The sequence below is a fragment of the Salmo salar genome, chromosome 16, assembly GCF_965601325.2.
Source record: "Salmo salar chromosome 16, fSalSal1, whole genome shotgun sequence".
NCBI classification, from domain to species: Eukaryota; Metazoa; Chordata; class Actinopteri; order Salmoniformes; family Salmonidae; genus Salmo; species Salmo salar.
Genome location: NC_138306.1, coordinates 48,504,557 through 48,528,648, shown reverse-complemented (window position 1 = coordinate 48,528,648; position 24,092 = coordinate 48,504,557). Strand labels below are relative to the sequence as shown.

Here is a 24,092-nt window from a genome sequence, read left to right as displayed (position 1 = left end):
CCCCTCTCGCTGTCTTCCTCCTTAATATCCCCCTCTCGCTGTCTTCCTCCTTAATATCCCCCTCTCGCTGTCTTCCTCCTTGATATTCCCCTCTCGCCGTCTTCCTCCTTGATATCCACCTCTCGCTGTCTTCCTCCTTGATATCCCCCTCTCGCTGTCTTCCTCCTTAATATCCCCCTCTCGCTGTCTTCATCCTTGATATCCATCCCCCTCTGGCTGTCTTCCTCCTTAATATCCCCCTCTCGCTGTCTTCCTCCTTGATATCCATCCCCCTCTGGCAATCTTCCTCCTTAATATCCCCCTCTCGCTGTCTTCCTCCTTGATATCCCCCTCTCGCTGTCTTCCTCCTTGATATCCCCCTCTCGCTGTCTTCCTCCTTGATATCCCCCTCTCGCTGTCTTCCTCCTTGATATCCCCCTCTCGCTGTCTTCCTCCTTAATATCCCCCTCTCGCTGTCTTCCTCCTTGATATCCCCCTCTCGCTGTCTTCCTCCTTAATATACCCCTCTCGCTGTCTTCCTCCTTGATATCCCCCTCTCGCTGTCTTCCTCCTTGATATCCCCCTCTCGCTGTCTTCCTCCTTTATATCCCCCTCTCGCTGTCTTCCTCCTTGATATCCCCCTCTCGCTGTCTTCCTCCTTAATATCCCCCTCTCGCTGTCTTCCTCCTTGATATCCCCCTCTCGCTGTCTTCCTCCTTAATATCCCCCTCTCGCTGTCTTCCTCCTTGATATCCCCCTCTCGCTGTCTTCCTCCTTGATATCCCCCTCTCGCTGTCTTCCTCCTTGATATCCCCCTCTCGCTGTCTTCCTCCTTAATATCCCCCTCTCGCTGTCTTCCTACTTGATATCCCCCTCTCGCTGTCTTCCTCCTTGAAATCCCCCTCTCGCTGTCTTCCTCCTTGAAATCCCTCTCTCGCTGTCTTCCTCCTTAATATCCCCCTCTCGCTGTCTTCCTCCTTGATATCCCCCTCTCGCTGTCTTCCTCCTTGATATCCCCCTCTCGCTGTCTTCCTCCTTAATATCATCCCCCTCTCGCTGTCTTCCTCCTTGATATCCCCCTCTCGCTGTCTTCCTCCTTGATATCCCCCTCTCGCTGTCTTCCTCCTTGATATCCCCCTCTCGCTGTCTTCCTCCTTGATATCCCCCTCTCGCTGTCTTCCTCCTTAATATCCCCCTCTCGCTGTCTTCCTCCTTGATATCCCCCTCTCGCTGTCTTCCTCCTTGATATCCCCCTCTCGCTGTCTTCCTCCTTGATATCCCCCTCTCGCTGTCATCCTCCTTGATATCCCCCTCTAGCTGTCTTCCTCCTTGATATCCCCCTCTCGCTGTCTTCCTCCTTGATATCCCCCTCTCGTTGTCTTCCTCCTTAATATCCATCCCCCTCTCGCTGTCTTCTTCCTTGATATCCCCCTCTCGCTGTCTTCCTCCTTAATATCCCCCTCTCGCTGTCTTCCTCCTTGATATCCCCCTCTCGCTGTCTTCCTCCTTTATATCCCCTCTCGCTGTCTTCCTCCTTGATATCCCCCTCTCGCTGTCTTCCTCCTTAATATCCCCCTCTCGCTGTCTTCCTCCTTGATATCCCCCTCTCGCTGTCTTCCTCCTTGATATCCCCCTCTCGCTGTCTTCCTCCTTGATATCCCCCTCTCGCTGTCTTCCTCCTTAATATCCCCCTCTCGCTGTCTTCCTCCTTGATATCCCCCTCTCGCTGTCTTCCTCCTTAATATCCCCCTCTCGCTGTCTTCCTACTTGATATCCCCCTCTCGCTGTCTTCCTCCTTGATATCCCACTCTCGCTGTCTTCCTCCTTGAAATCCCTCTCTCGCTGTCTTCCTCCTTGAAATCCCTCTCTCGCTGTCTTCCTCCTTAATATCCCCCTCTCGCTGTCTTCCTCCTTGATATCCCCCTCTCGCTGTCTTCCTCCTTGATATCCCCCTCTCGCTGTCTTCCTCCTTAATATCATCCCCCTCTCGCTGTCTTCCTCCTTGATATCCCCCTCTCGCTGTCTTCCTCCTTGATATCCCCCTCTCGCTGTCTTCCTCCTTGATATCCCCCTCTCGCTGTCTTCCTCCTTGATATCCCCCTCTCGCTGTCTTCCTCCTTAATATCCCCCTCTCGCTGTCTTCCTCCTTGATATCCCCCTCTCGCTGTCTTCCTCCTTGATATCCCCCTCTCGCTGTCTTCCTCCTTGATATCCCCCTCTCGCTGTCATCCTCCTTGATATCCCCCTCTCGCTGTCTTCCTCCTTGATATCCCCCTCTCGCTGTCTTCCTCCTTGATATCCCCCTCTCGTTGTCTTCCTCCTTAATATCCATCCCCCTCTCGCTGTCTTCTTCCTTGATATCCCCCTCTCGCTGTCTTCCTCCTTAATATCCCCCTCTCGCTGTCTTCCTCCTTGATATCCCCCTCTCGCTGTCTTCCTCCTTTATATCCCCTCTCGCTGTCTTCCTCCTTGATATCCCCCTCTCGCTGTCTTCCTCCTTAATATCCCCCTCTCGCTGTCTTCCTCCTTGATATCCCCCTCTCGCTGTCTTCCTCCTTAATATCCATCCCCCTCTCGCTGTCTTCCTCCTTGATATCCCCCTCTCGCCGTCTTCCTCCTTAATATCCCCCTCTTGCCGTCTTCCTCCTTGATATCCCCTTCTCGCTGTCTTCCTCCTTAATATCCACCCCCCTCTCGCTGTCTTCCTCCTTGATATCCCCCTCTCGCTGTCTTCCTCCTTGATATCCCCCTCTCGCTGTCTTCCTCCTTGATATCCCCCTCTCGCTGTCTTCCTCCTTGATATCCCCCTCTCGCTGTCTTCCTCCTTAATATCCATCCCCCTCTCGCTGTCTTCCTCCTTAATATCCATCCCCCTCTCGCTGTCTTCCTCCTTAATATCCCCCTCTCGCTGTCTTCCTCCTTAATATCCATCCCCCTCTCGCTGTCTTCCTCCTTAATATCCCCCTCTCGCTGTCTTCCTCCTTAATATCCATCCCCCTCTCGCTGTCTTCCTCCTTGATATCCCCCTCTCGCTGTCTTCCTCCTTTATATCCCCCTCTCGCTGTATTCCTCCTTAATATCCCCCTCTCGCTATCTTCCTCCTTAATATCCATCCCCCTCTCGCTGTCTTCCTCCTTGATATCCCCTTCTCGCTGTCTTCCTCCATAATATCCGTCCCCCTCTCGCTGTCTTCCTCCTTGATATCCCCCTCTCACTGTCTTCCTCCTTGATATCCCCCTCTCGCTGTCTTCTTCCTTGATATCCCCCTCTCGTTGTCTTCCTCCTTGATATCCCCCTCTGGCTGTCTTCCTCCTTGATATCCCCCTCTCGCTGTCTTCCTCCTTGATATCCCCCTCTCGCTGTCTTCCTCCTTGATATCCCCCTCTGGCTGTCTTCCTCCTTGATATCCCCCTCTCGCTGTCTTCCTCCTTGATATCCCCCTCTCGCTGTCTTCCTCCTTGATATCCCCCTCTCGCTGTCTTCCTCCTTGATATCCCCCTCTCGCTGTCTTCCTCCTTAATATACCCCTCTCGCTGTCTTCCTCCTTGATATCCATCCCCCTCTGGCTGTCTTCCGCCTTAATATCCCCCTCTCGCTGTCTTTCTCCTTGATATCCATCCCCCTCTGGCTGTCTTCCTCCTTAATATCCCCCTCTCGCTGTCTTCCTCCTTGATATCCCCCTCTCGCTGTCTTCCTCCTTGATATCCCCCTCTCGCCGTCTTCCTCCTTAATATCCCCCTCTCGCCATCTTCCTCCTTGATATCCCCCTCTCGCTGTCTTCCTCCTTGATATCCCCCTCTCGCTGTCTTCCTCCTTAATATCCATCCCCCTTTCGCTGTCTTCCTTCTTAATATCCCCCTCTCGCTGTCTTCCTCCTTGATATCCCCCTCTCGCTGTCTTCCTCCTTGATATCCCCCTCTCGCTGTCTTCCTCCTTGATATCCCCCTCTCGCTGTCTTCCTCCTTGATATCCCCCTCTCGCTGTCTTCCTGCTTAATATCCATCCCCCTCTCGCTGTCTTCCTCCTTAATATCCATCCCCCTCTCGCTGTCTTCCTCCTTAATATCCCCCTCTCGCTGTCTTCCTCCTTAATATCCATCCCCCTCTCGCTGTCTTCCTCCTTAATATCCATCCCCCTCTCGCTGTCTTCCTCCTTGATATCCCCCTCTCGCTGTCTTCCTCCTTGATATCCCCCTCTCGCTGTCTTCCTCCTTAATATCCCCCTCTCGCTGTCTTCCTCCTTAATATCCATCCCCCTCTCGCTGTCTTCCTCCTTGATATCCCCTTCTCGCTGTCTTCCTCCTTAATATCCATCCCCCTCTCGCTGTCTTCCTCCTTGATATCCCCCTCTCGCTGTCTTCCTCCTTGATATCCCCCTCTCGCTGTCTTCCTCCTTGATATCCCCCTCTCGTTGTCTTCCTCCTTGATATCCCCCTCTCGCTGTCTTCCTCCTTGATATCCCCCTCTCGCTGTCTTCCTCCTTGATATCCCCCTCTCGCTGTCTTCCTCCTTAATATCCCCCTCTCGCTGTCTTCCTCCTTGATATCCCCCTCTCGCCGTCTTCCTCCTTGATATCCCCCTCTCGCTGTCTTCCTCCTTGATATCCCCCTCTCGCTGTCTTCCTCCTTAATATCCCCCTCTCGCTGTCTTCCTCCTTGATATCCATCCCCCTCTGGCTGTCTTCCTCCTTGATATCCCCCTCTCGCTGTCTTCCTCCTTGATATCCATCCCCCTCTGGCTGTCTTCCTCCTTAATATCCCCCTCTGGCTGTCTTCCTCGTTGATATCCCCCTCTGGCTGTCTTCCTCCTTGATATCCCCCTCTCGCTGTCTTCCTCCTTGATATCCCCCTCTCGCTGTCTTCCTCCTTGATATCCCCCTCTCGCTGTCTTCCTCCTTGATATCCCCCTCTCGCTGTCTTCCTCCTTGATATCCCCCTCTCGCTGTCTTCCTCCTTAATATCCCCCTCTCGCTGTCTTCCTCCTTGATATTCCCCTCTCGCCGTCTTCCTCCTTGATATCCCCCTCTCGCTGTCTTCCTCCTTGATATCCCCCTCTCGCTGTCTTCCTCCTTAATATCCCCCTCTCGCTGTCTTCATCCTTGATATCCATCCCCCTCTGGCTGTCTTCCTCCTTAATATCCCCCTCTCGCTGTCTTCCTCCTTGATATCCATCCCCCTCTGGCTGTCTTCCTCCTTAATATCCCCCTCTCGCTGTCTTCCTCCTTGATATCCCCCTCTCGCTGTCTTCCTCCTTGATATCCCCCTCTCGCTGTCTTCCTCCTTGATATCCCCCTCTCGCTGTCTTCCTCCTTGATATCCCCCTCTCGCTGTCTTCCTCCTTAATATCCCCCTCTCGCTGTCTTCCTCCTTGATATCCCCCTCTCGCTGTCTTCCTCCTTAATATCCCCCTCTCGCTGTCTTCCTCCTTGATATCCCCCTCTGGCTGTCTTCCTCCTTGATATCCCCTCTCGCTGTCTTCCTCCTTGATATCGCCCTCTCGCTGTCTTCCTCCTTGATATCCCCCTCTCGCTGTCTTCCTCCTTGATATCCCCCTCTCGCTGTCTTCCTCCTTAATATCCCCCTCTCGCCGTCTTCCTCCTTGATATTCCCCTCTCGCCGTCTTCCTCCTTGATATCCCCCTCTCGCTGTCTTCCTCCTTGATATCCCCCTCTCGCTGTCTTCCTCCTTAATATCCCCCTCTCGCTGTCTTCCTCCTTGATATCCATCCCCCTCTGGCTGTCTTCCTCCTTAATATCCCCCTCTCGCTGTCTTCCTCCTTGATATCCATCCCCCTCTGGCTGTCTTCCTCCTTAATATCCCCCTCTCGCTGTCTTCCTCCTTGATATCCCCCTCTCGCTGTCTTCCTCCTTGATATCCCCCTCTCGCTGTCTTCCTCCTTGATATCCCCCTCTCGCTTTCTTCCTCCTTGATATCCCCCTCTCGCTGTCTTCCTCCTTAATATCCCCCTCTCGCTGTCTTCCTCCTTGATATCCCCCTCTCGCTGTCTTCCTCCTTAATATCCCCCTCTCGCTGTCTTCCTCCTTGATATCCCCCTCTAGCTGTCTTCCTCCTTGATATCCCCCTCTCGCTGTCTTCCTCCTTGATATCCCCCTCTCGCTGTCTTCCTCCTTGATATCCCCCTCTCGCTGTCTTCCTCCTTGATATCCCCCTCTCGCTGTCTTCCTACTTGATATCCCCCTCTCGCTGTCTTCCTCCTTGATATCCCCCTCTCGCTGTCTTCCTCCTTGAAATCCCTCTCTCGCTGTCTTCCTCCTTAATATCCCCCTCGCTGTCTTCCTCCTTGATATCCCCCTCTCGCTGTCTTCCTCCTTGATATCCCCCTCTCGCTGTCTTCCTCCTTAATATCCCCCTCTCGCTGTCTTCCTCCTTAATATCCCCCTCTCGCTGTCTTCCTCCTTGATATCCCCCTCTCGCTGTCTTCCTCCTTGATATCCCCCTCTCGCTGTCTTCCTCCTTGATATCCCCCTCTCGCTGTCATCCTCCTTGATATCCCCCTCTCGCTGTCTTCCTCCTTGATATCCCCCTCTCGCTGTCTTCCTCCTTGATATCCCCCTCTCGCTGTCTTCCTCCTTAATATCCATCCCCCTCTCGCTGTCTTCTTCCTTGATATCCCCCTCTCGCTGTCTTCCTCCTTAATATCCCCCTCTCGCTGTCTTCCTCCTTGATATCCCCCTCTCGCTGTCTTCCTCCTTGATATCCCCCTCTCGCTGTCTTCCTCCTTGATATCCCCCTCTCGCTGTCTTCCTACTTGATATCCCCCTCTCGCTGTCTTCCTCCTTGATATCCCCCTCTCGCTGTCTTCCTCCTTGAAATCCCTCTCTCGCTGTCTTCCTCCTTAATATCCCCCTCTCGCTGTCTTCCTCCTTGATATCCCCCTCTCGCTGTCTTCCTCCTTGATATCCCCCTCTCGCTGTCTTCCTCCTTGATATCCCCCTCTCGCTGTCTTCCTCCTTAATATCCCCCTCTCGCTGTCTTCCTCCTTGAAATCCCTCTCTCGCTGTCTTCCTCCTTAATATCCCCCTCTCGCTGTCTTCCTCCTTGATATCCCCCTCTCGCTGTCTTCCTCCTTGATATCCCCCTCTCGCTGTCTTCCTCCTTGATATCCCCCTCTCGCTGTCTTCCTCCTTAATATCCCCCTCTCGCTGTCTTCGTCCTTGATATCCCCCTCTCGCTGTCTTCCTCCTTGATATCCCCCTCTCGCTGTCTTCCTCCTTGATATCCCCCTCTCGCTGTCATCCTCCTTGATATCCCCCTCTCGCTGTCTTCCTCCTTGATATCCCCCTCTCGCTGTCTTCCTCCTTGATATCCCCCTCTCGCTGTCTTCCTCCTTAATATCCATCCCCCTCTCGCTGTCTTCTTCCTTGATATCCCCCTCTCGCTGTCTTCCTCCTTAATATCCCCCTCTCGCTGTCTTCCTCCTTGATATCCCCCTCTCGCTGTCTTCCTCCTTGATATCCCCCTCTCGCTGTCTTCCTCCTTGATATCCCCCTCTCGCTGTCTTCCTCCTTAATATCCCCCTCTCGCTGTCTTCCTCCTTGATATCCCCCTCTCGCTGTCTTCCTCCTTAATATCCTTCCCCCTCTCGCTGTCTTCCTCCTTGATATCCCCCTCTCGCCGTCTTCCTCCTTAATATCCCCCTCTTGCCGTCTTCCTCCTTGATATCCCCTTCTCGCTGTCTTCCTCCTTAATATCCATCCCCCTCTCGCTGTCTTCCTCCTTGATATCCCCCTCTCGCTGTCTTCCTCCTTGATATCCCCCTCTCGCTGTCTTCCTCCTTGATATCCCCCTCTCGCTGTCTTCCTCCTTAATATCCATCCCCCTCTCGCTGTCTTCCTCCTTAATATCCCCCTCTCGCTGTCTTCCTCCTTAATATCCCCCTCTCGCTGTCTTCCTCCTTAATATCCATCCCCCTCTCGCTGTCTTCCTCCTTGATATCCCCCTCTCGCTGTCTTCCTCCTTGATATCCCCCTCTCGCTGTATTCCTCCTTAATATCCCCCTCTCGCTATCTTCCTCCTTAATATCCATCCCCCTCTCGCTGTCTTCCTCCTTGATATCCCCTTCTCGCTGTCTTCCTCCATAATATCCGTCCCCCTCTCGCTGTCTTCCTCCTTGATATCCCCCTCTCACTGTCTTCCTCCTTGATATCCCCCTCTCGCTGTCTTCCTCCTTGATATCCCCCTCTCGTTGTCTTCCTCCTTGATATCCCCCTCTGGCTGTCTTCCTCCTTGATATCCCCCTCTCGCTGTCTTCTTCCTTGATATCCCCCTCTGGCTGTCTTCCTCCTTGATATCCCCCTCTCGCTGTCTTCCTCCTTGATATCCCCCTCTCGCTGTCTTCCTCCTTGATATCCCCCTCTCGCTGTCTTCCTCCTTAATATACCCCTCTCGCTGTCTTCCTCCTTGATATCCATCCCCCTCTGGCTGTCTTCCTCCTTAATATCCCCTTCTCGCTGTCTTTCTCCTTGATATCCATCCCCCTCTGGCTGTCTTCCTCCTTAATATCCCCCTCTCGCTGTCTTCCTCCTTGATATCCCCCTCTCGCTGTCTTCCTCCTTAATATCCCCCTCTCGCTGTCTTCCTCCTTGAAATCCCTCTCTCGCTGTCTTCCTCCTTAATATCCCCCTCTCGCTGTCTTCCTCCTTGATATCCCCCTCTCGCTGTCTTCCTCCTTGATATCCCCCTCTCGCTGTCTTCCTCCTTGATATCCCCCTCTCGCTGTCTTCCTCCTTAATATCCCCCTCTCGCTGTCTTCGTCCTTGATATCCCCCTCTCGCTGTCTTCCTCCTTGATATCCCCCTCTCGCTGTCTTCCTCCTTGATATCCCCCTCTCGCTGTCATCCTCCTTGATATCCCCCTCTCGCTGTCTTCCTCCTTGATATCCCCCTCTCGCTGTCTTCCTCCTTGATATCCCCCTCTCGCTGTCTTCCTCCTTAATATCCATCCCCCTCTCGCTGTCTTCTTCCTTGATATCCCCCTCTCGCTGTCTTCCTCCTTAATATCCCCCTCTCGCTGTCTTCCTCCTTGATATCCCCCTCTCGCTGTCTTCCTCCTTGATATCCCCCTCTCGCTGTCTTCCTCCTTGATATCCCCCTCTCGCTGTCTTCCTCCTTAATATCCCCCTCTCGCTGTCTTCCTCCTTGATATCCCCCTCTCGCTGTCTTCCTCCTTAATATCCTTCCCCCTCTCGCTGTCTTCCTCCTTGATATCCCCCTCTCGCCGTCTTCCTCCTTAATATCCCCCTCTTGCCGTCTTCCTCCTTGATATCCCCTTCTCGCTGTCTTCCTCCTTAATATCCATCCCCCTCTCGCTGTCTTCCTCCTTGATATCCCCCTCTCGCTGTCTTCCTCCTTGATATCCCCCTCTCGCTGTCTTCCTCCTTGATATCCCCCTCTCGCTGTCTTCCTCCTTAATATCCATCCCCCTCTCGCTGTCTTCCTCCTTAATATCCCCCTCTCGCTGTCTTCCTCCTTAATATCCCCCTCTCGCTGTCTTCCTCCTTAATATCCATCCCCCTCTCGCTGTCTTCCTCCTTGATATCCCCCTCTCGCTGTCTTCCTCCTTGATATCCCCCTCTCGCTGTATTCCTCCTTAATATCCCCCTCTCGCTATCTTCCTCCTTAATATCCATCCCCCTCTCGCTGTCTTCCTCCTTGATATCCCCTTCTCGCTGTCTTCCTCCATAATATCCGTCCCCCTCTCGCTGTCTTCCTCCTTGATATCCCCCTCTCACTGTCTTCCTCCTTGATATCCCCCTCTCGCTGTCTTCCTCCTTGATATCCCCCTCTCGTTGTCTTCCTCCTTGATATCCCCCTCTGGCTGTCTTCCTCCTTGATATCCCCCTCTCGCTGTCTTCTTCCTTGATATCCCCCTCTGGCTGTCTTCCTCCTTGATATCCCCCTCTCGCTGTCTTCCTCCTTGATATCCCCCTCTCGCTGTCTTCCTCCTTGATATCCCCCTCTCGCTGTCTTCCTCCTTAATATACCCCTCTCGCTGTCTTCCTCCTTGATATCCATCCCCCTCTGGCTGTCTTCCTCCTTAATATCCCCTTCTCGCTGTCTTTCTCCTTGATATCCATCCCCCTCTGGCTGTCTTCCTCCTTAATATCCCCCTCTCGCTGTCTTCCTCCTTGATATCCCCCTCTCGCTGTCTTCCTCCTTGATATCCCCCTCTCGCCGTCTTCCTCCTTAATATCCCCCTCTCGCCATCTTCCTCCTTGATATCCCCCTCTCGCTGTCTTCCTCCTTGATATCCCCCTCTCGCTGTCTTCCTCCTTGATATCCCCCTCTCGCTGTCTTCCTCCTTAATATCCATCCCCCTTTCGCTGTCTTCCTCCTTAATATCCCCCTCTCGCTGTCTTCCTCCTTGATATCCCCCTCTCGCTGTCTTCCTCCTTGATATCCCCCTCTCGCTGTCTTCCTCCTTGATATCCCCCTCTCGCTGTCTTCCTCCTTAATATCCATCCCCCTCTCGCTGTCTTCCTCCTTAATATCCATCCCCCTCTCGCTGTCTTCCTCCTTAATATCCCCCTCTCGCTGTCTTCCTCCTTAATATCCATCCCCCTCTCGCTGTCTTCCTCCTTAATATCCATCCCCCTCTCGCTGTCTTCCTCCTTGATATCCCCCTCTCGCTGTCTTCCTCCTTGATATCCCCCTCTCGCTGTCTTCCTCCTTAATATCCCCCTCTCGCTGTCTTCCTCCTTAATATCCATCCCCCTCTCGCTGTCTTCCTCCTTGATATCCCCTTCTCGCTGTCTTCCTCCTTAATATCCATCCCCCTCTCGCTGTCTTCCTCCTTGATATCCCCCTCTCGCTGTCTTCCTCCTTGATATCCCCCTCTCGCTGTCTTCCTCCTTGATATCCCCCTCTCGCTGTCTTCCTCCTTGATATCCCCCTCTCGCTGTCTTCCTCCTTGATATCCCCCTCTCGCTGTCTTCCTCCTTGATATCCCCCTCTCGCTGTCTTCCTCCTTAATATCCCCCTCTCGCTGTCTTCCTCCTTGATATCCCCCTCTCGCCGTCTTCCTCCTTGATATCCCCCTCTCGCTGTCTTCCTCCTTGATATCCCCCTCTCGCTGTCTTCCTCCTTAATATCCCCCTCTCGCTGTCTTCCTCCTTGATATCCATCCCCCTCTGGCTGTCTTCCTCCTTGATATCCCCCTCTCGCTGTCTTCCTCCTTGATATCCATCCCCCTCTGGCTGTCTTCCTCCTTGATATCCATCCCCCTCTGGCTGTCTTCCTCCTTGATATCCCCCTCTCGCTGTCTTCCTCCTTGATATCCCCCTCTCGCTGTCTTCCTCCTTAATATCCATCCCCCTCTCGCTGTCTTCCTCCTTGATATCCCCCTCTCGCTGTCTTCCTCCTTGATATCCCCCTCTCGCTGTCTTCCTTCTTGATATCCCCCTCTCGCTGTCTTCCTCCTTGATATCCCCCTCTGGCTGTCTTCCTCCTTGATATCCCCCTCTCGCTGTCTTCCTCCTTGATATCCCCCTCTGGCTGTCTTCCTCCTTGATATCCCCCTCTCGCTGTCTTCCTCCTTAATATCCCCCTCTCGCTGTCTTCCTCCTTGATATCCCCCTCTCGCTGTCTTCCTCCTTGATATCCCCCTCTCGCTGTCTTCCTCCTTAATATCCCCCTCTTGCTGTCTTCCTCCTTAATATCCCCCTCTCGCTGTCTTCCTCCTTAATATCCATCCCCCTCTCGCCATCTTCCTCCTTGATATCCCCCTCTCGCTGTCTTCCTCCTTGATATCCCCCTCTCGCTGTCTTCCTCCTTGATATCCCCCTCTCGCTGTCTTCCTCCTTGATATCCCCCTCTCGCTGTCTTCCTCCTTGATATCCCCCTCTGGCTGTCTTCCTCCTTGATATCCCCCTCTGGCTGTCTTCCTCCTTGATATCCCCCTCTCGCTGTCTTCCTCCTTTATATCCCCCTCTCGCTGTCTTCCTCCTTGATATCCCCCTCTCGCTGTCTTCCTCCTTAATATCCCCCTCTCGCTGTCTTCCTCCTTAATATCCCCCTCTCGCTGTCTTCCTCCTTGATATCCCCCTCTCGCTGTCTTCCTCCTTGATATCCCCCTCTCGCTGTCTTCCTCCTTAATATCCCCCTCTCGCTGTCTTCTTCCTTGATATCTTGTGACTCTTTCTGAATTCCAAATGGACTACTCCTAGGCAAAGATCTGAAAGGATCGGATATGTATAAGATATATAGCAATTATTGTATATTGCCCTCTAGGAGTCTAGATGCCCATTTTGCCATATTGGATACACCTAACCAATCCTTTCACAACTACAGAAGTGCCTAGAGGTTGATTTTGAATTCAGAAGCGGTCTCTCTATGTCTCCAAACAACTTATTTATTTTTCATCCTCTGTGTCACTCACCTACATCCTGTTCCTCAATCCACCTCTTTTCCTTTCCTTCCCTCCCTCCTTTTCGTCAGATCCCTCTCTCCCTCCTTTTCATCAGATCCCTCCCTCCCTCCTTTTCATCAGATCCCTCCCTCCCTCCTTTTTGTCAGATGAGACTGTCAGTGGTGAGATGGCATTACAAAGACCCACACTGTGCTCGCTATGGGAGAGCATCCTCAGAGGACAAACTCTCCACAGGACTCAGCCAAGAGGGTAGAACCAGACCTTGCTATCTGATCACCCAAACAAAGGCAGAAAACACACCCTTTCCAGTATCTAAACAAAAGCCTGTCTTAGATCTACAGATCAAAGGTTCAGCTGTCGCTTTGTCTTTTTCTTCCCGCGCTCAGGAGAGTGCAGAGGAGGGACTAGGTCGTACTTGATAAGTTCGATGAGGCGCTCCTCCAGAGTGCTTTTGGTTCGGTATAGGTCGTCGATCTCTGCGGCCGTCCTAAGATAATGACTACGTTTGTCCACCTCGGCCTGCTCCAGTTTCTGCTTTTGCTCCTCACACACCGCCTGGACCGTTGAGAGAGCCTCCTCAGCACTAAATGACAGAGAGATAAGGGAGAGAAAAATATTAAAGTACAAGGCTCTGCATGTTCAATCCGACATCTGCAGTGGCCGTACAGCATTTACTGCGATGCGGACTCCACAGAAGTCAGAGCATTCATACTTCTTGCGCTTCGCGGAGCAGAGCCGAGCTGTTGTGAAGGAAGTTAGATTGTATTTATACAGGACCTGCCCCACCTACCATCAACCAATCATGTCAATGCGGAGCTAAACAGAGCCCTTCGCAGTATGGAGCTCGATTTGGCCTTCGCAAGCGTACGGAGGCTCCGCAATTGCATCACACTCTCTGTACAGAGCCTCCGGATCGCATTTCTGGAGTAAGCATAAATTGGCTTTAACTGTCCACTGAATATTTGTAAAAGTTAATATTCTGTTAACTCATCCCAAATAATGTTGTTGACTTGTCCTATACTAGTATATGTGGCTAAAACATAAATTGGAGAAAAAACACTTCAAAAACCCCACCTCAAACTTGTATCTCAAAAAGATTGTTTAAAAAATGCTTGCTATTTCCTCATAGAGCATGACGTCATGTTGGCTTGTTGGCTGAGCTGGCCAATCAGCGGTCTACTGCATGAATATTTTAATGACCGGTATACGCCCACCCCATTTTTTTGTTGTGGTACGCCCACACATTTCCAACACATAAAAGCTGCTTTTTAACATACTTAATAATAACAACTTTAAATTAATTATAGGCAATATTTCATAGAACTCTGGAAATACTGGACAGTTACTTTAAGAGAATGGAAAAGAGAGTGCGTACGATTACATGGTGCTGACTGTATCAAATCAAAGTGTATTTGTCACGTGCGCAAAATACAACAGGTGTAGACCTTACAGTGAAATGCTTACTTACAGGCTCTAACCAATAGTGCAAAAAATATATTAGGTGAACAATAGGTGAGTAAAGAAATAAAAACAACAGTAAAAAGACAGTGAAAAACAGTAGCGAGGCTATATACAGTAGAGAGGCTATAAAAGTAGCGAGGCTACATACAGCCACCGGTTAGTCAGGCTGATTGAGGTAGTATGTACATGTAGATACAGTGAGGGAAAAAAGTATTTGATCCCCTGCTGATTTTGTACGTTTACGCACTGACAAAGAAATGATCAGTCTATAATTTTAATGGTAGGTTTATTTGAACAGTGAGAGACAGAATAACAACAAAAAAATCCAGAAAAACGCATGTCAAAAATGTTATAAATTGATTTGCATTTTAATGAGGGAAATAAGTATTTGACCCCTCTGCAAAACATGACTTAGTACTTGGTGGCAAAACCCTTGTTGGCAATCACAGAGGTCAGACGTTTCTTGTAGTTGGCCACCAGGTTTGCACACATCTCAGGAGGGATTTTGTCCCACACCTCTTTGCAGATCTTCTCCAAGTCATTAAGGTTTCGAGGCTGACGTTTGGCAACTTGAACCTTCAGCTCCCTCCACAGACTTTCTATGGGATTAAGGTCTGGAGACTGGCTAGGCCACTCCAGGACCTTAATGTGCTTCTTCTTGAGCCACTCCTTTGTTGCCTTGGCCGTGTGTTTTGGGTCATTGTCATGCTGGAATACCCATCCACGACCCATTTTCAATGCCCTGGCTGAGGGAAGGAGGTTCTCACCCAAGATTTGACGGTACATGGCCCCGTCCATCGTCCCTTTGATGCGGTGAAGTTGTCCTGTCCCCTTAGCAGAAGAACACCCCCAAAGCAGAATGTTTCCACCTCCATGTTTGACGGTGGGGATGGTGTTCTTGGGGTCATAGGCAGCATTCCTCCTCCTCCAAACACGGCGAGTTGAGTTGATGCCAAAGAGCTCCATTTTCACCCAGTTGTCCTCTGAATCATTCAGATGTTCATTGGCAAACTTCAGACGGGCATGTATATGTGCTTTCTTGAGTAGGGGGACCTTGAGGGCGCTGCAGGATTTCAGTCCTTCACGGCGTAGTGTGTTACCTATTGTTTTCTTGGTGACTATGGTCCCAGCTGCCTTGAGATCATTGACAAGATCCTCCCGTGTAGTTCTGGGCTGATTCCTCACTGTTCTCATGTTCATTGCAACGCCACGAGGTGAGATCTTGCATGGAGCCCCAGGCCGAGGGAGATTGACAGTTCTTTTGTGTTTCTTCCATTTGCGAATAATCGCACCAACTGTTGTCACCTTCTCACCAAGCTGCTTGGCGATGGTCTTGTAGCCCATTGTAGCCCTTGTGTAGGTCTACAATCTTGTCCCTGACATCCTTGGAGAGCTCTTTCGTCTTGGCCATGGTGAGGAGTTTGGAATCTGATTGATTGATTGCTTCTGTGGACAGGTGTCTTTTATACAGGTAATAAACTGAGATTATGAGCCCCCTTTAAGAGTGTGCTCCTAATCTCAGCTCGTTACCTGTATAAAAGACACCTGGGAGCCAGAAATCTTTCTGATTGAGAGGGGGTCAAATACTTATTTCCCCTCATTAAAATGCAAATCAATTTATAACATTTTTGACATGCGTTTTTCTGGATTTTTTTTGCTGTTATTCTGTCTCTCACTGTCCAAATAAACCTACCATTAAAATGATAGACTGATCATTTCTTTTTTCAGTGGGCAAACGTACAAAATCAGCAGGGGATCAAATACTTTTTTCCCTCACTGTATGGTTAAAGTGACTATGCATATATGATGAACAGAGAGTATCAGTAGCGCAAAGAGGGGTTGGCGGGTGGCGGGACACAATACAGATAGCCCGGTTAGCCAATGTGCGGGAGCACTGGTTGGTCGGGCCAATTGAGGTAGTATGTACATACATACATTAATGTATAGTTAAAGTGACTGTGCATATATGATAAACAGAGACTAGCAGCGTAAAAGAGGGGTTGGGGGGCACACAATGCAAATAGTCCGGGTAGCCATTTGATTACCTGTTCAGGAGTCTGATGGCTTGGGGGTAAAAACTGTTGAGAAGCCTTTTTGTCCTAGCCTTGGCACTCCGGTACCACTTGCCACGCAGTAGTAGAGAGAACAGTCTATGACTAGGGTGGCTGGGGTCTTTGACAATTCTTAGGGCCTTCCTCTGACACCGCCTGGTATAGAGGTCCTGGATGGCAGGCAGCTTAGCCCCAGTGACGTACTGGGCTGTACACACTACCCTCTCTAGTGCCTTGCGGTCGGAGGCCGAGCAATTGCCGTACTAGGCAGTTATGCAACCAGTCAGGATGCTCTCGATGTTGCAGCTGTAGAACCTTTTGAAGATCTCAGGACCCATGACAAATCTTTTTAGTTTCCTGCGGGGGAATAGGCTTTGTCGTGCCCTCTTCACGACTGTCTTGGTGTGTTTGGACCATTCTAGTTTGTTGGTGATGTGGACACCAAGGAACTTGAAGCTCTCAACCTGCTCCACTACAGCCCCGTCGATGAGAATGGGGGCGTACTCTGTCCTCCTTTTCCTGTAGTCCACAATCATCTCCTTAGTCTTGGTTACGTTGAGGGATAGGTTGTTATTCTGGCACCACCCGGCCAGGTCTCTGACCTCCTCCCTATAGGCTGTCTCGTCGTTGTCGGTGATCAGGCCTACCACTGTTGTGTCGTCTGCAAACTTAATGATGGTGTTGGAGTCGTGCCTGGCCATGCAGTCGTGGGTGAACAGGGAGTTGAGGAGGTCTGTGAGCATGCACCCCTGTGGAGCTCCAGTGTTGAGGATCAGCGTGGCAGATGTGTTGCTACCTACCCTCATTAACTGGGGGCGGCCCGTCAGGAAGTCCAGGATCCAGTTGCAGAGGGAGTTGTTTAGTCCCAGGATCCTTAGCTTAGTGATGAGCTTTGAGGGTACTATGGTGTTAAACGCCTTGCTGTAGTCAATGAATAGCATTCTCACATAAGTGTTCCTTTTGTCCAGGTGGGAAAGGGCAGTGTGGAGTGCAATAGAGATTGCATCATCTGTGGATCTGTTTGGGCGGTATGCAAATTGGAGTGGGTCTTGGGTTTCTGGGATAATGGTGTTGATGTGAGCCATTACCAGCATTTCAAAGCACTTCATGGCTATGGACGTGAGTGCTACGGGTCTGTAGTCATTTAGGCAGGTTGCCTTTGTGTTCTTGAGCACAGGGACTATGGTGGTCTGCTTGAAACATGTTGGTATTACAGACTCAATCAGGGACATGTTGAAAATGCATAATCTTTGACTCATGCACTTACATAAGAGACTAGCAGGCAGAATTGTCTTGTCCATTCTGTACGATACGTTTAAAAATATCTTAAGACAGGGGCTACTTAGCTCATCTAAATGGAAAGGTTGTTTTCTGTGTGGGGTATAATAGGTAAATGCCGGGGTTATAGCCTTACCTGGTGACACGGTCTCTTAGGTGCTGAATCTCTCTCTCGCTCTGACAAATGGCTGCTTCGGACTTTGTGATGTGAGCATCCTTCTCTCCAATCAGCCGTGAGTATTCCTCATTCACCCCCTTCATCAAACATAATCATAACATGCAGTAGTTATAAAAAAAGAACCAACAAGCTTTCAGAAACAGGTGTTTGATCCGTTGATAAATTAATACAGACAAAGGATTAAGAAGTCTACAGCGGAGCGATGCTTTGTAAATGAACGGCCTATCTCTTTCCTTCACTCAGATTATCATAGCACAGTACAGGCAGATTAATTACAACGTGTCACATCCTCTCTAGGCAAGGACAGGAAGGAGATTAAGACCACTCGGCTCTCTGTTTTATCATACTCGGCTGATGAACACCGAACTCTAATCTGTGTCGTATTAATTAACCCAGTCAGCTGTGTACAGGCTTGCTCTTCTTTCATATTCTTTTCTTTGCCCTCCCTCATATTTATTCCTTGGCATCTCTAATGAAAATGTAAAAAGCGTACGCCAGAGCAGGCAGGCTGGACGTGTACACATCTGACTTTGTCATCCACCCAATTACATGATCATCTTACGAATTCTCATCACTGATTCTTTGCTTTCAGCTATTTCAATGTCAGCTATTTGAATTGGGTCTAAAGACAGTGCTGAACAGACATGCCATTTAGCCAATCATTTTTTCTCTGCCAGTGTTTCCCAAAGTGTTTTACTGTATGTATCTTGATTGTGATTTATTAGGATCCCCATGGTGACGCTAATGGTGACAGCTAGTCTTACTGGGTTCCGACATATAACAAAAAATACATTACAGACAAAAGACATTACAGACAAAAGACATTACAGAGAAAATACATTACAAGACAAGGGATTGTTATATTGTACTCTTGTCATACTGTGCATGCGGAAAGTATTCAGACCCTTTGACTTTTTCCACATTTTGTTATGTTATAGCCTTATTCTAAAATGGATTAAATAAGAAAAAAATCATCACAATATTGACAATATTGACAAAGTGAAAACAGGTTAAGAAATTTTTGCAAATGGATTACAAATAAAAAACAGAAATACCTTCCTTCTATACATAAGTATTCAGACCCTTTGCTACGAGACTCGAAATTGAGCTCAGGTGCATCCTGTTTCCATTGATCATCCTTGAGATGTTTTACAACTTGATTGGAGTCCACCTGTGGTAAATTCAATTGATTGGACATGATTTGGAAAGGCACACACCTGTTTATATAACGTCCCACAGTTGACAGTGCATGTCAGAGCAAAAACCGAGCCATGAGGTCAAAGGAATTGTCCATAGAGCTCCGAGACAGGATTGTGTCAAGGCACAGATCAGGGGAAGAGTAACAAAAAATGTCTGCAGCATTGAACTTCCTCAAGAACACAGTGGCCTCTATCATTCTTAAATGGAAGAAGTTTGGAACCACAAAGACTCTTCCTAGAGCTGGCCGCCCGGCCAAACTGAGCAATCGGGGGAGAAGGGCCTTGGTCAGGGAGGTGACCAAGAACCCAATGGTCACTCTGACAGAGCTCCAGAGTTCCTCTGTGGAGATGGGAGAACCTTCCAGAAGGACAACCATCTCTGCTGCACTCCACCAATCAGGCCTTTATGGTAGAGTGGCCAGAAGGAAGCCACTCCTCAGTAAAAGGCACATGACAGCCCACTTGGAGATTGCCAAAAGGCACCTAAAGACTCTCAGACCACGAGAAACAAGATTCTCTGGTCTGATGAAACTAAGATTTAACTCTTTGGCCTGAATGCCAAGCGTCACGTCTGGAGGAAACCTGGCACCATCCCTACAGTGAAGCATGGTGGTGGCAGCATCACACTATGGGGATGTTTTCAGCGGCAGGGACTGTGAGACTAGTCAGAATCGAGGGAAAGATTAACTGAGCAAAGTACAGAGAGATCCTTGATGAAAACCAGCTCCAGAGCGCTCAGGACCTCAGACTGGGGCGAAGGTTCACCTTCCAACAGAACAACGACTCTAAGCACACTGCCAAGACAACACAGGAGTGGCTTCGGGACAAGTCTCTGAATGTCCTTGAGTGGTCCAGCCAGAGCCTGGACATGAACCAGGTCGAACATAAATGGAGAGACCTGAAAATGGCTGTGCAGTGATGCTACCCATCCAACCTGACAGAGCTTGACATGATCTGCAGAGGAGAATGGGAGAAACTCCCCAAATATAGGTGTGCCAAGCTTGTAGAGTCATACCCAAGAAGACTGAAGACTGTAATCGCTGCCAAAGGTGCTTCAACAAAGTACTGAGTAAAGGGTCTGAATACTTTAAATTTGATATTTCAGTTGTTGTTGTTTTTTGTAAATTTGCAACAATTTATTAAAACCTGTTTTTGCTTTGTCATTATGGGGTATTGTGTGTAGATTGATGAAGAAGAAAAAACAATTTAATATATTTTAGAATAAGGCTGTATTGTAACAAAATTTGGAAAAAGTCAAGGGGTCTGAATACTTTCCGAATGCACTGTATGTGAATAACGTGAAGAGGTGAAGATTACAAACCTCTAACTCTGAGACTTTGGCCTCCAGACCGGACACCTTCTCCTGCTCTTTTGGCAGCTGGACTCTCAGTTTCCCCAGCTCATCATTCACACTCTGGATAGAGAGTAAAACACACAGGTGTTCTAATGGAGAGTAAAACACACAGGTGTTCTAATGGAGAGTAAAACACACAGGTGTTCTAATAGAGAGTAAAACACACAGGTGTTCTAATGGAGAGTAAAACACACAGGTGTTCAAATGGAAAGTAAAACACACAGGTGTTCTAATGGAGAGTAAAACACACAGGTGTTCAAATGGAAAGTAAAACACACAGGTGTTCTAATGGAGAGTAAAACACACAGGTGTTCTAATGGAGAGTAAAACACACAGGTGTTCTAATGGAGAGTAAAACACACAGGTGTTCTAATGGAGAGTAAAACACACAGGTGTTCTAATGGAGAGTAAAACACACAGGTGTTCTAATGGAGAGTAAAACACACAGGTGTTCTAATGGAGAGTAAAACACACAAGTGTTCTAATGGAGAGTAAAACACACAGGTGTTCTAATGGAGAGTAAAACACACAGGTGTTCTAATGGAGAGTAAAACACACAGGTGTTCTAATGGTGCCAGGTAGTCATTAACGGTTTTATTAATCACATTGCTGTTAATGCTGCTTTCGACTAACACCACTGTTACACTAGTGTATACACCCTTATGATATACTAGGGAAATTGTGTCTCCATAGCTAGGGCTGACAGTGAGGACTTGTGATGAGCAGAATCAACATCCTCCGCTGGGTGTTGAAGTCCACAGTTAGACATTATTATTTATATGTCAGCTGAAAAGTACCAGTGGCCTGGCTTTGGCCCCAAGTTAGAGCAGGTCCACCTGAGCCATGGCCCAGTGAGACACGGGTGCTGACCCACGCAGATGGAAACAGAAAAGTCTGAGACTTTTGGGTAAACACTGGGTGGAAATACAGCATAAACTGCCCTTTCATGTGCTGCCGTAATGATATGATTTTTCTCCTGTCCGGGATTCCCCCACGGCACACGCTTTTCACAGAACTCCAGTCAAACTCACCTTGATCTGGTTCTGATGATTCATGCTCTCGGAGCTCATCTGGAACTTGATCGCCTCCATTTCCTCCCGACTTGAGTCTTTGAGGTTCCTCACCTGGCCCTCCGCCTTCTCCAGCTTCTCCTGGAGCTCCAGCATGGCTGCCGGAAGGTTCTCCATCATCCTCAGCTCCTCTCTCAGGCTGGCGTTCTCCTGGCGAAGGGCGGCCATGCAGGCCTCCTGCCGCTCCACCTCCCTGGACGTCCGCTCCTCTAGCTCCCCTATCCTGCCTGCCTCCCCCGCCCAGCCTTCCTTGGCCTCCTCCCTTTCTGCTGTTAGTCTACATATGGTCATCCCAAGCTCTGCCATCTCTGTATTGGCCCGGTGGAGGCCCTCGCGTGTCTCAACATTCTCCATGGCCAGCCTCTCGCTCTGGGTCTTGAGTGTGGCCAGCTCTACTCTGGCGGAGGCCTCAGCGGCAGCCAATTCTGCCCGGGTGGCTGCCTCCACCCGGTCACGCTCCCTGCTCAGAGCCTCTTCCCTCTCATTGCACTGCAGGAGCTCGGCTACGTGCCTCTGGTTGAGTGCCTCGGTCTGGGCTTTAAGCTGCTCCGTTAGGGTCCTGAGTTCGTCTCTGTGGGCCTCCGTCACCTCCAGCTGGGCCTGGCTCCTCATCCTGTCCTCCACAGAGGTGTTCAGCTGCACCCTCAGATCCAGCACTTCCGCCTGGAGCCTGGTCACTTCCTTCATGTTCAGCTCCAGCTGGCCCTCTACCATGGTCATTTTGGCGGCTATCTCCTGGCTCTCCTTGGCCTGGGCAGAGCTCCTCACTAGCTGGGTTCTCTCCACCGTCTGCTTCTCGGTGGTGACCCTCTCTATCAGCTTTGTCTTTTTGGCGCAGGCCTTTTCTGCATCTGTCTTAGCCTTCTCCAGTGCCCTCCCCCTGGCCTCTAGGGCCTCCACCCTGGCCTGGAGCTCTACACAGCCTTTCTCCTTGTTCTCGAGCTGGGCCTGCCGGTCTTTGAGCTGCTCCTGCAGGCTGGCCTCACTCCTGCGGGACCGACCCAAGCTCTTCTCCAGCTCTCCGATCTGCCCTTGGATGGCCTTCAGCTCATCCTGCATGGAGCTCAGGGCCGCACTCACCGTGGCCTGCTCCTCCCTCAGGCCTAGGTTCTCCTGCTCCAGCCGCTTACTGGCGGCGTCTGACACCTCGGCAGCCATGGCTGCCCTCTGCAGACTCTCGTCCAAGGCCCGGTTCTCCTCACGCAGCCTCCTGTCCTTCTCATCCACAGTCACTTTGGCATCGTCCAGCTGGCCCCTCAACTGCTTGTCAGAGGCCCTCAGAGCAGCCACCTCACCCTCAAGGGCTCCCCGGCTTTCCGCCAGCTCCTTCTTCAGCTCCTCATTCCTCTTCACTGTGCCCAGCAACTTCCCGTTCAGCTCCATCAGATTGGTGCACTGGGTCTTGTACTCCTCGATCCTATTGGCTTGCTCCCTGACGCTGGACTCCAGTTCTGAGAGGTTGGCGCTCAGGCCGTCGCGCTCTGTGGTCAGGCTATGGTTCTGGACCTCCAGGTGCTGGAGCTTCTGGGTGCTGGAGAGCAGCTGCGCCTCTCTGGTCTTCAACTGCTTCTTCAGGTAGAGGAGTTCCACTTCCAAGGCTTCTTTCAGATTGCCCATGCTTCCCTGGATCTCCTCTTTCTCCTCCTGCGCCCTGTCCCTGGCCTCCTCTGCCTGTATCTCCCTTTCTTCCAGAGCACTCTGGAGGTCATGCAGCTGCCTCTGCAGGTTGCTGGCCTCCTTCTCCCTCAAAGTCAATGCCCCCTGCAGCTTGTCAATGGCGTTACACTGCTCCTCTGCACACTCTGCGAACTTAGACTTCTCCTCTGCAGCAGACTTTGACAGCGCCTCCAGCTTGGCCTCATCCTCCTTTGCTGCCACCTCCTTGACCCTTAGCTCATTTGCCAGCTTCTCGGCCTGCCTCCTCCTATCCTCTCCCTCTGCCAGAGCCTCTATCTTCCCCCCCTCTGCCTCCTTCAGTCTGTCCAGCAGCTCGTGGATCTTCTGTGCTGAGTCAAAATAGCTGGTCGCCTGCTGGCCCTTCTCATCCAACACACCGTCCAGCTTGGCCATTAGTTCTACGTTCTTCCCCTCTGCGGCCACCAGCTTCTCCTGGAGGTGGCGCTGTTCTGCTTCCCTGGCCCTCTCCCCAGCCCTCAGGGTCTCCAACTCGCGGGACAAGGCCTCCTCACGCCTCTCCAGGGCTTTCAGGGTCCCTTGCATACCCTGCTGTTCCTCCTGTGCGGTCAGGGACACGTCCAGCTGCCTCTGGAGCTCCACCACCACGCCTTTGAGCTCAGCACCCTCCTCCCCCATCAGGCGCACCCTGTCCTGGAGCTCCTGCTGTTTCAACTCTGACTGGTCCAGCTCCAGGCGGAGCTCGTCCAACATGCTCACCTCCACGCCGGAAGGCAGCGACTCGTTCAGCTCGCTCAGCATGCCCTGGCCGTACTCAGGACTGCCGGGGAACTCATGAGCGTGCTGGTGGGGGGTATTAGAGGAACAGGGTACTAGAGTGAGTACTGCAGACCTGACACATTGTTAAGACTTCACTAGAAATACTGTATGATCTCACAAGATATGACTAGCTCCTTATAGAACCATATTAGTCCCAGTAGAGTAAAAGCTCTGAGGAGCTGTGTCAGTACCTGTGAGTATGTGCTGGCCAGGCTGTTAATGCTGGAGCTGCGACTGGGTGGTTTCCACATGTGGCCAGGTGAATTGGGCATGCCCAGTGTCCTCCTGGAGATCAGAAAACACACATGTGATGAGGTGACATCATCAAGTGTCTACAGTTGATCAATTCCTCAATCCAATGTGCAGCATCTTGAGTATTGGGTGCATTTATAAACATAATGACTTTGCGATTGGTTACCTTGCAAAGGTGGGCCAGGACGAGTCAAGGTCATGACCCCTGGAAGCCACGTCAAACTGGATCTCGTTGAGCTCATACAGGTGACTTACAATGTCAACACTGAGGTGGGATTTCAGCAAGGGGCTGCGAGCATAGTACCAGTCACTGCAAGGAGAAGGAGAGAAGCATATAGACAGGGAAATGAGTGGAGAAATAGGCATAACAACACGCACGTGCATATATTCACATAGAAATACCTTCCCTAACACACTTGGATTGTTCATTA

The 24,092-nt window shown here is 50.7% G+C and overlaps 1 protein-coding gene across 2 annotated transcripts in view; it reads right to left on the bottom strand.

The window, feature by feature from the left end:
- The window catches only part of LOC106574038 (FYVE and coiled-coil domain-containing protein 1), a 73,035-nt gene that overhangs the window by 39,085 nt on the left and 9,858 nt on the right, over window positions 1-24,092 (bottom strand). For both annotated transcript variants that reach the window (XM_014149551.3, XM_014149552.3), the window contains exons 6-11: window positions 23,828-23,971; window positions 23,601-23,694; window positions 20,917-23,433; window positions 19,853-19,945; window positions 17,291-17,409; window positions 12,780-12,947 (exon numbers count right to left, since the gene is read on the bottom strand). In XM_014149551.3, coding sequence (XP_014005026.1) covers window positions 12,780-12,947; window positions 17,291-17,409; window positions 19,853-19,945; window positions 20,917-23,433; window positions 23,601-23,694; window positions 23,828-23,971 — 3,135 coding nt within the window. The remainder of the gene's footprint in view (window positions 1-12,779; window positions 12,948-17,290; window positions 17,410-19,852; window positions 19,946-20,916; window positions 23,434-23,600; window positions 23,695-23,827; window positions 23,972-24,092) is intronic.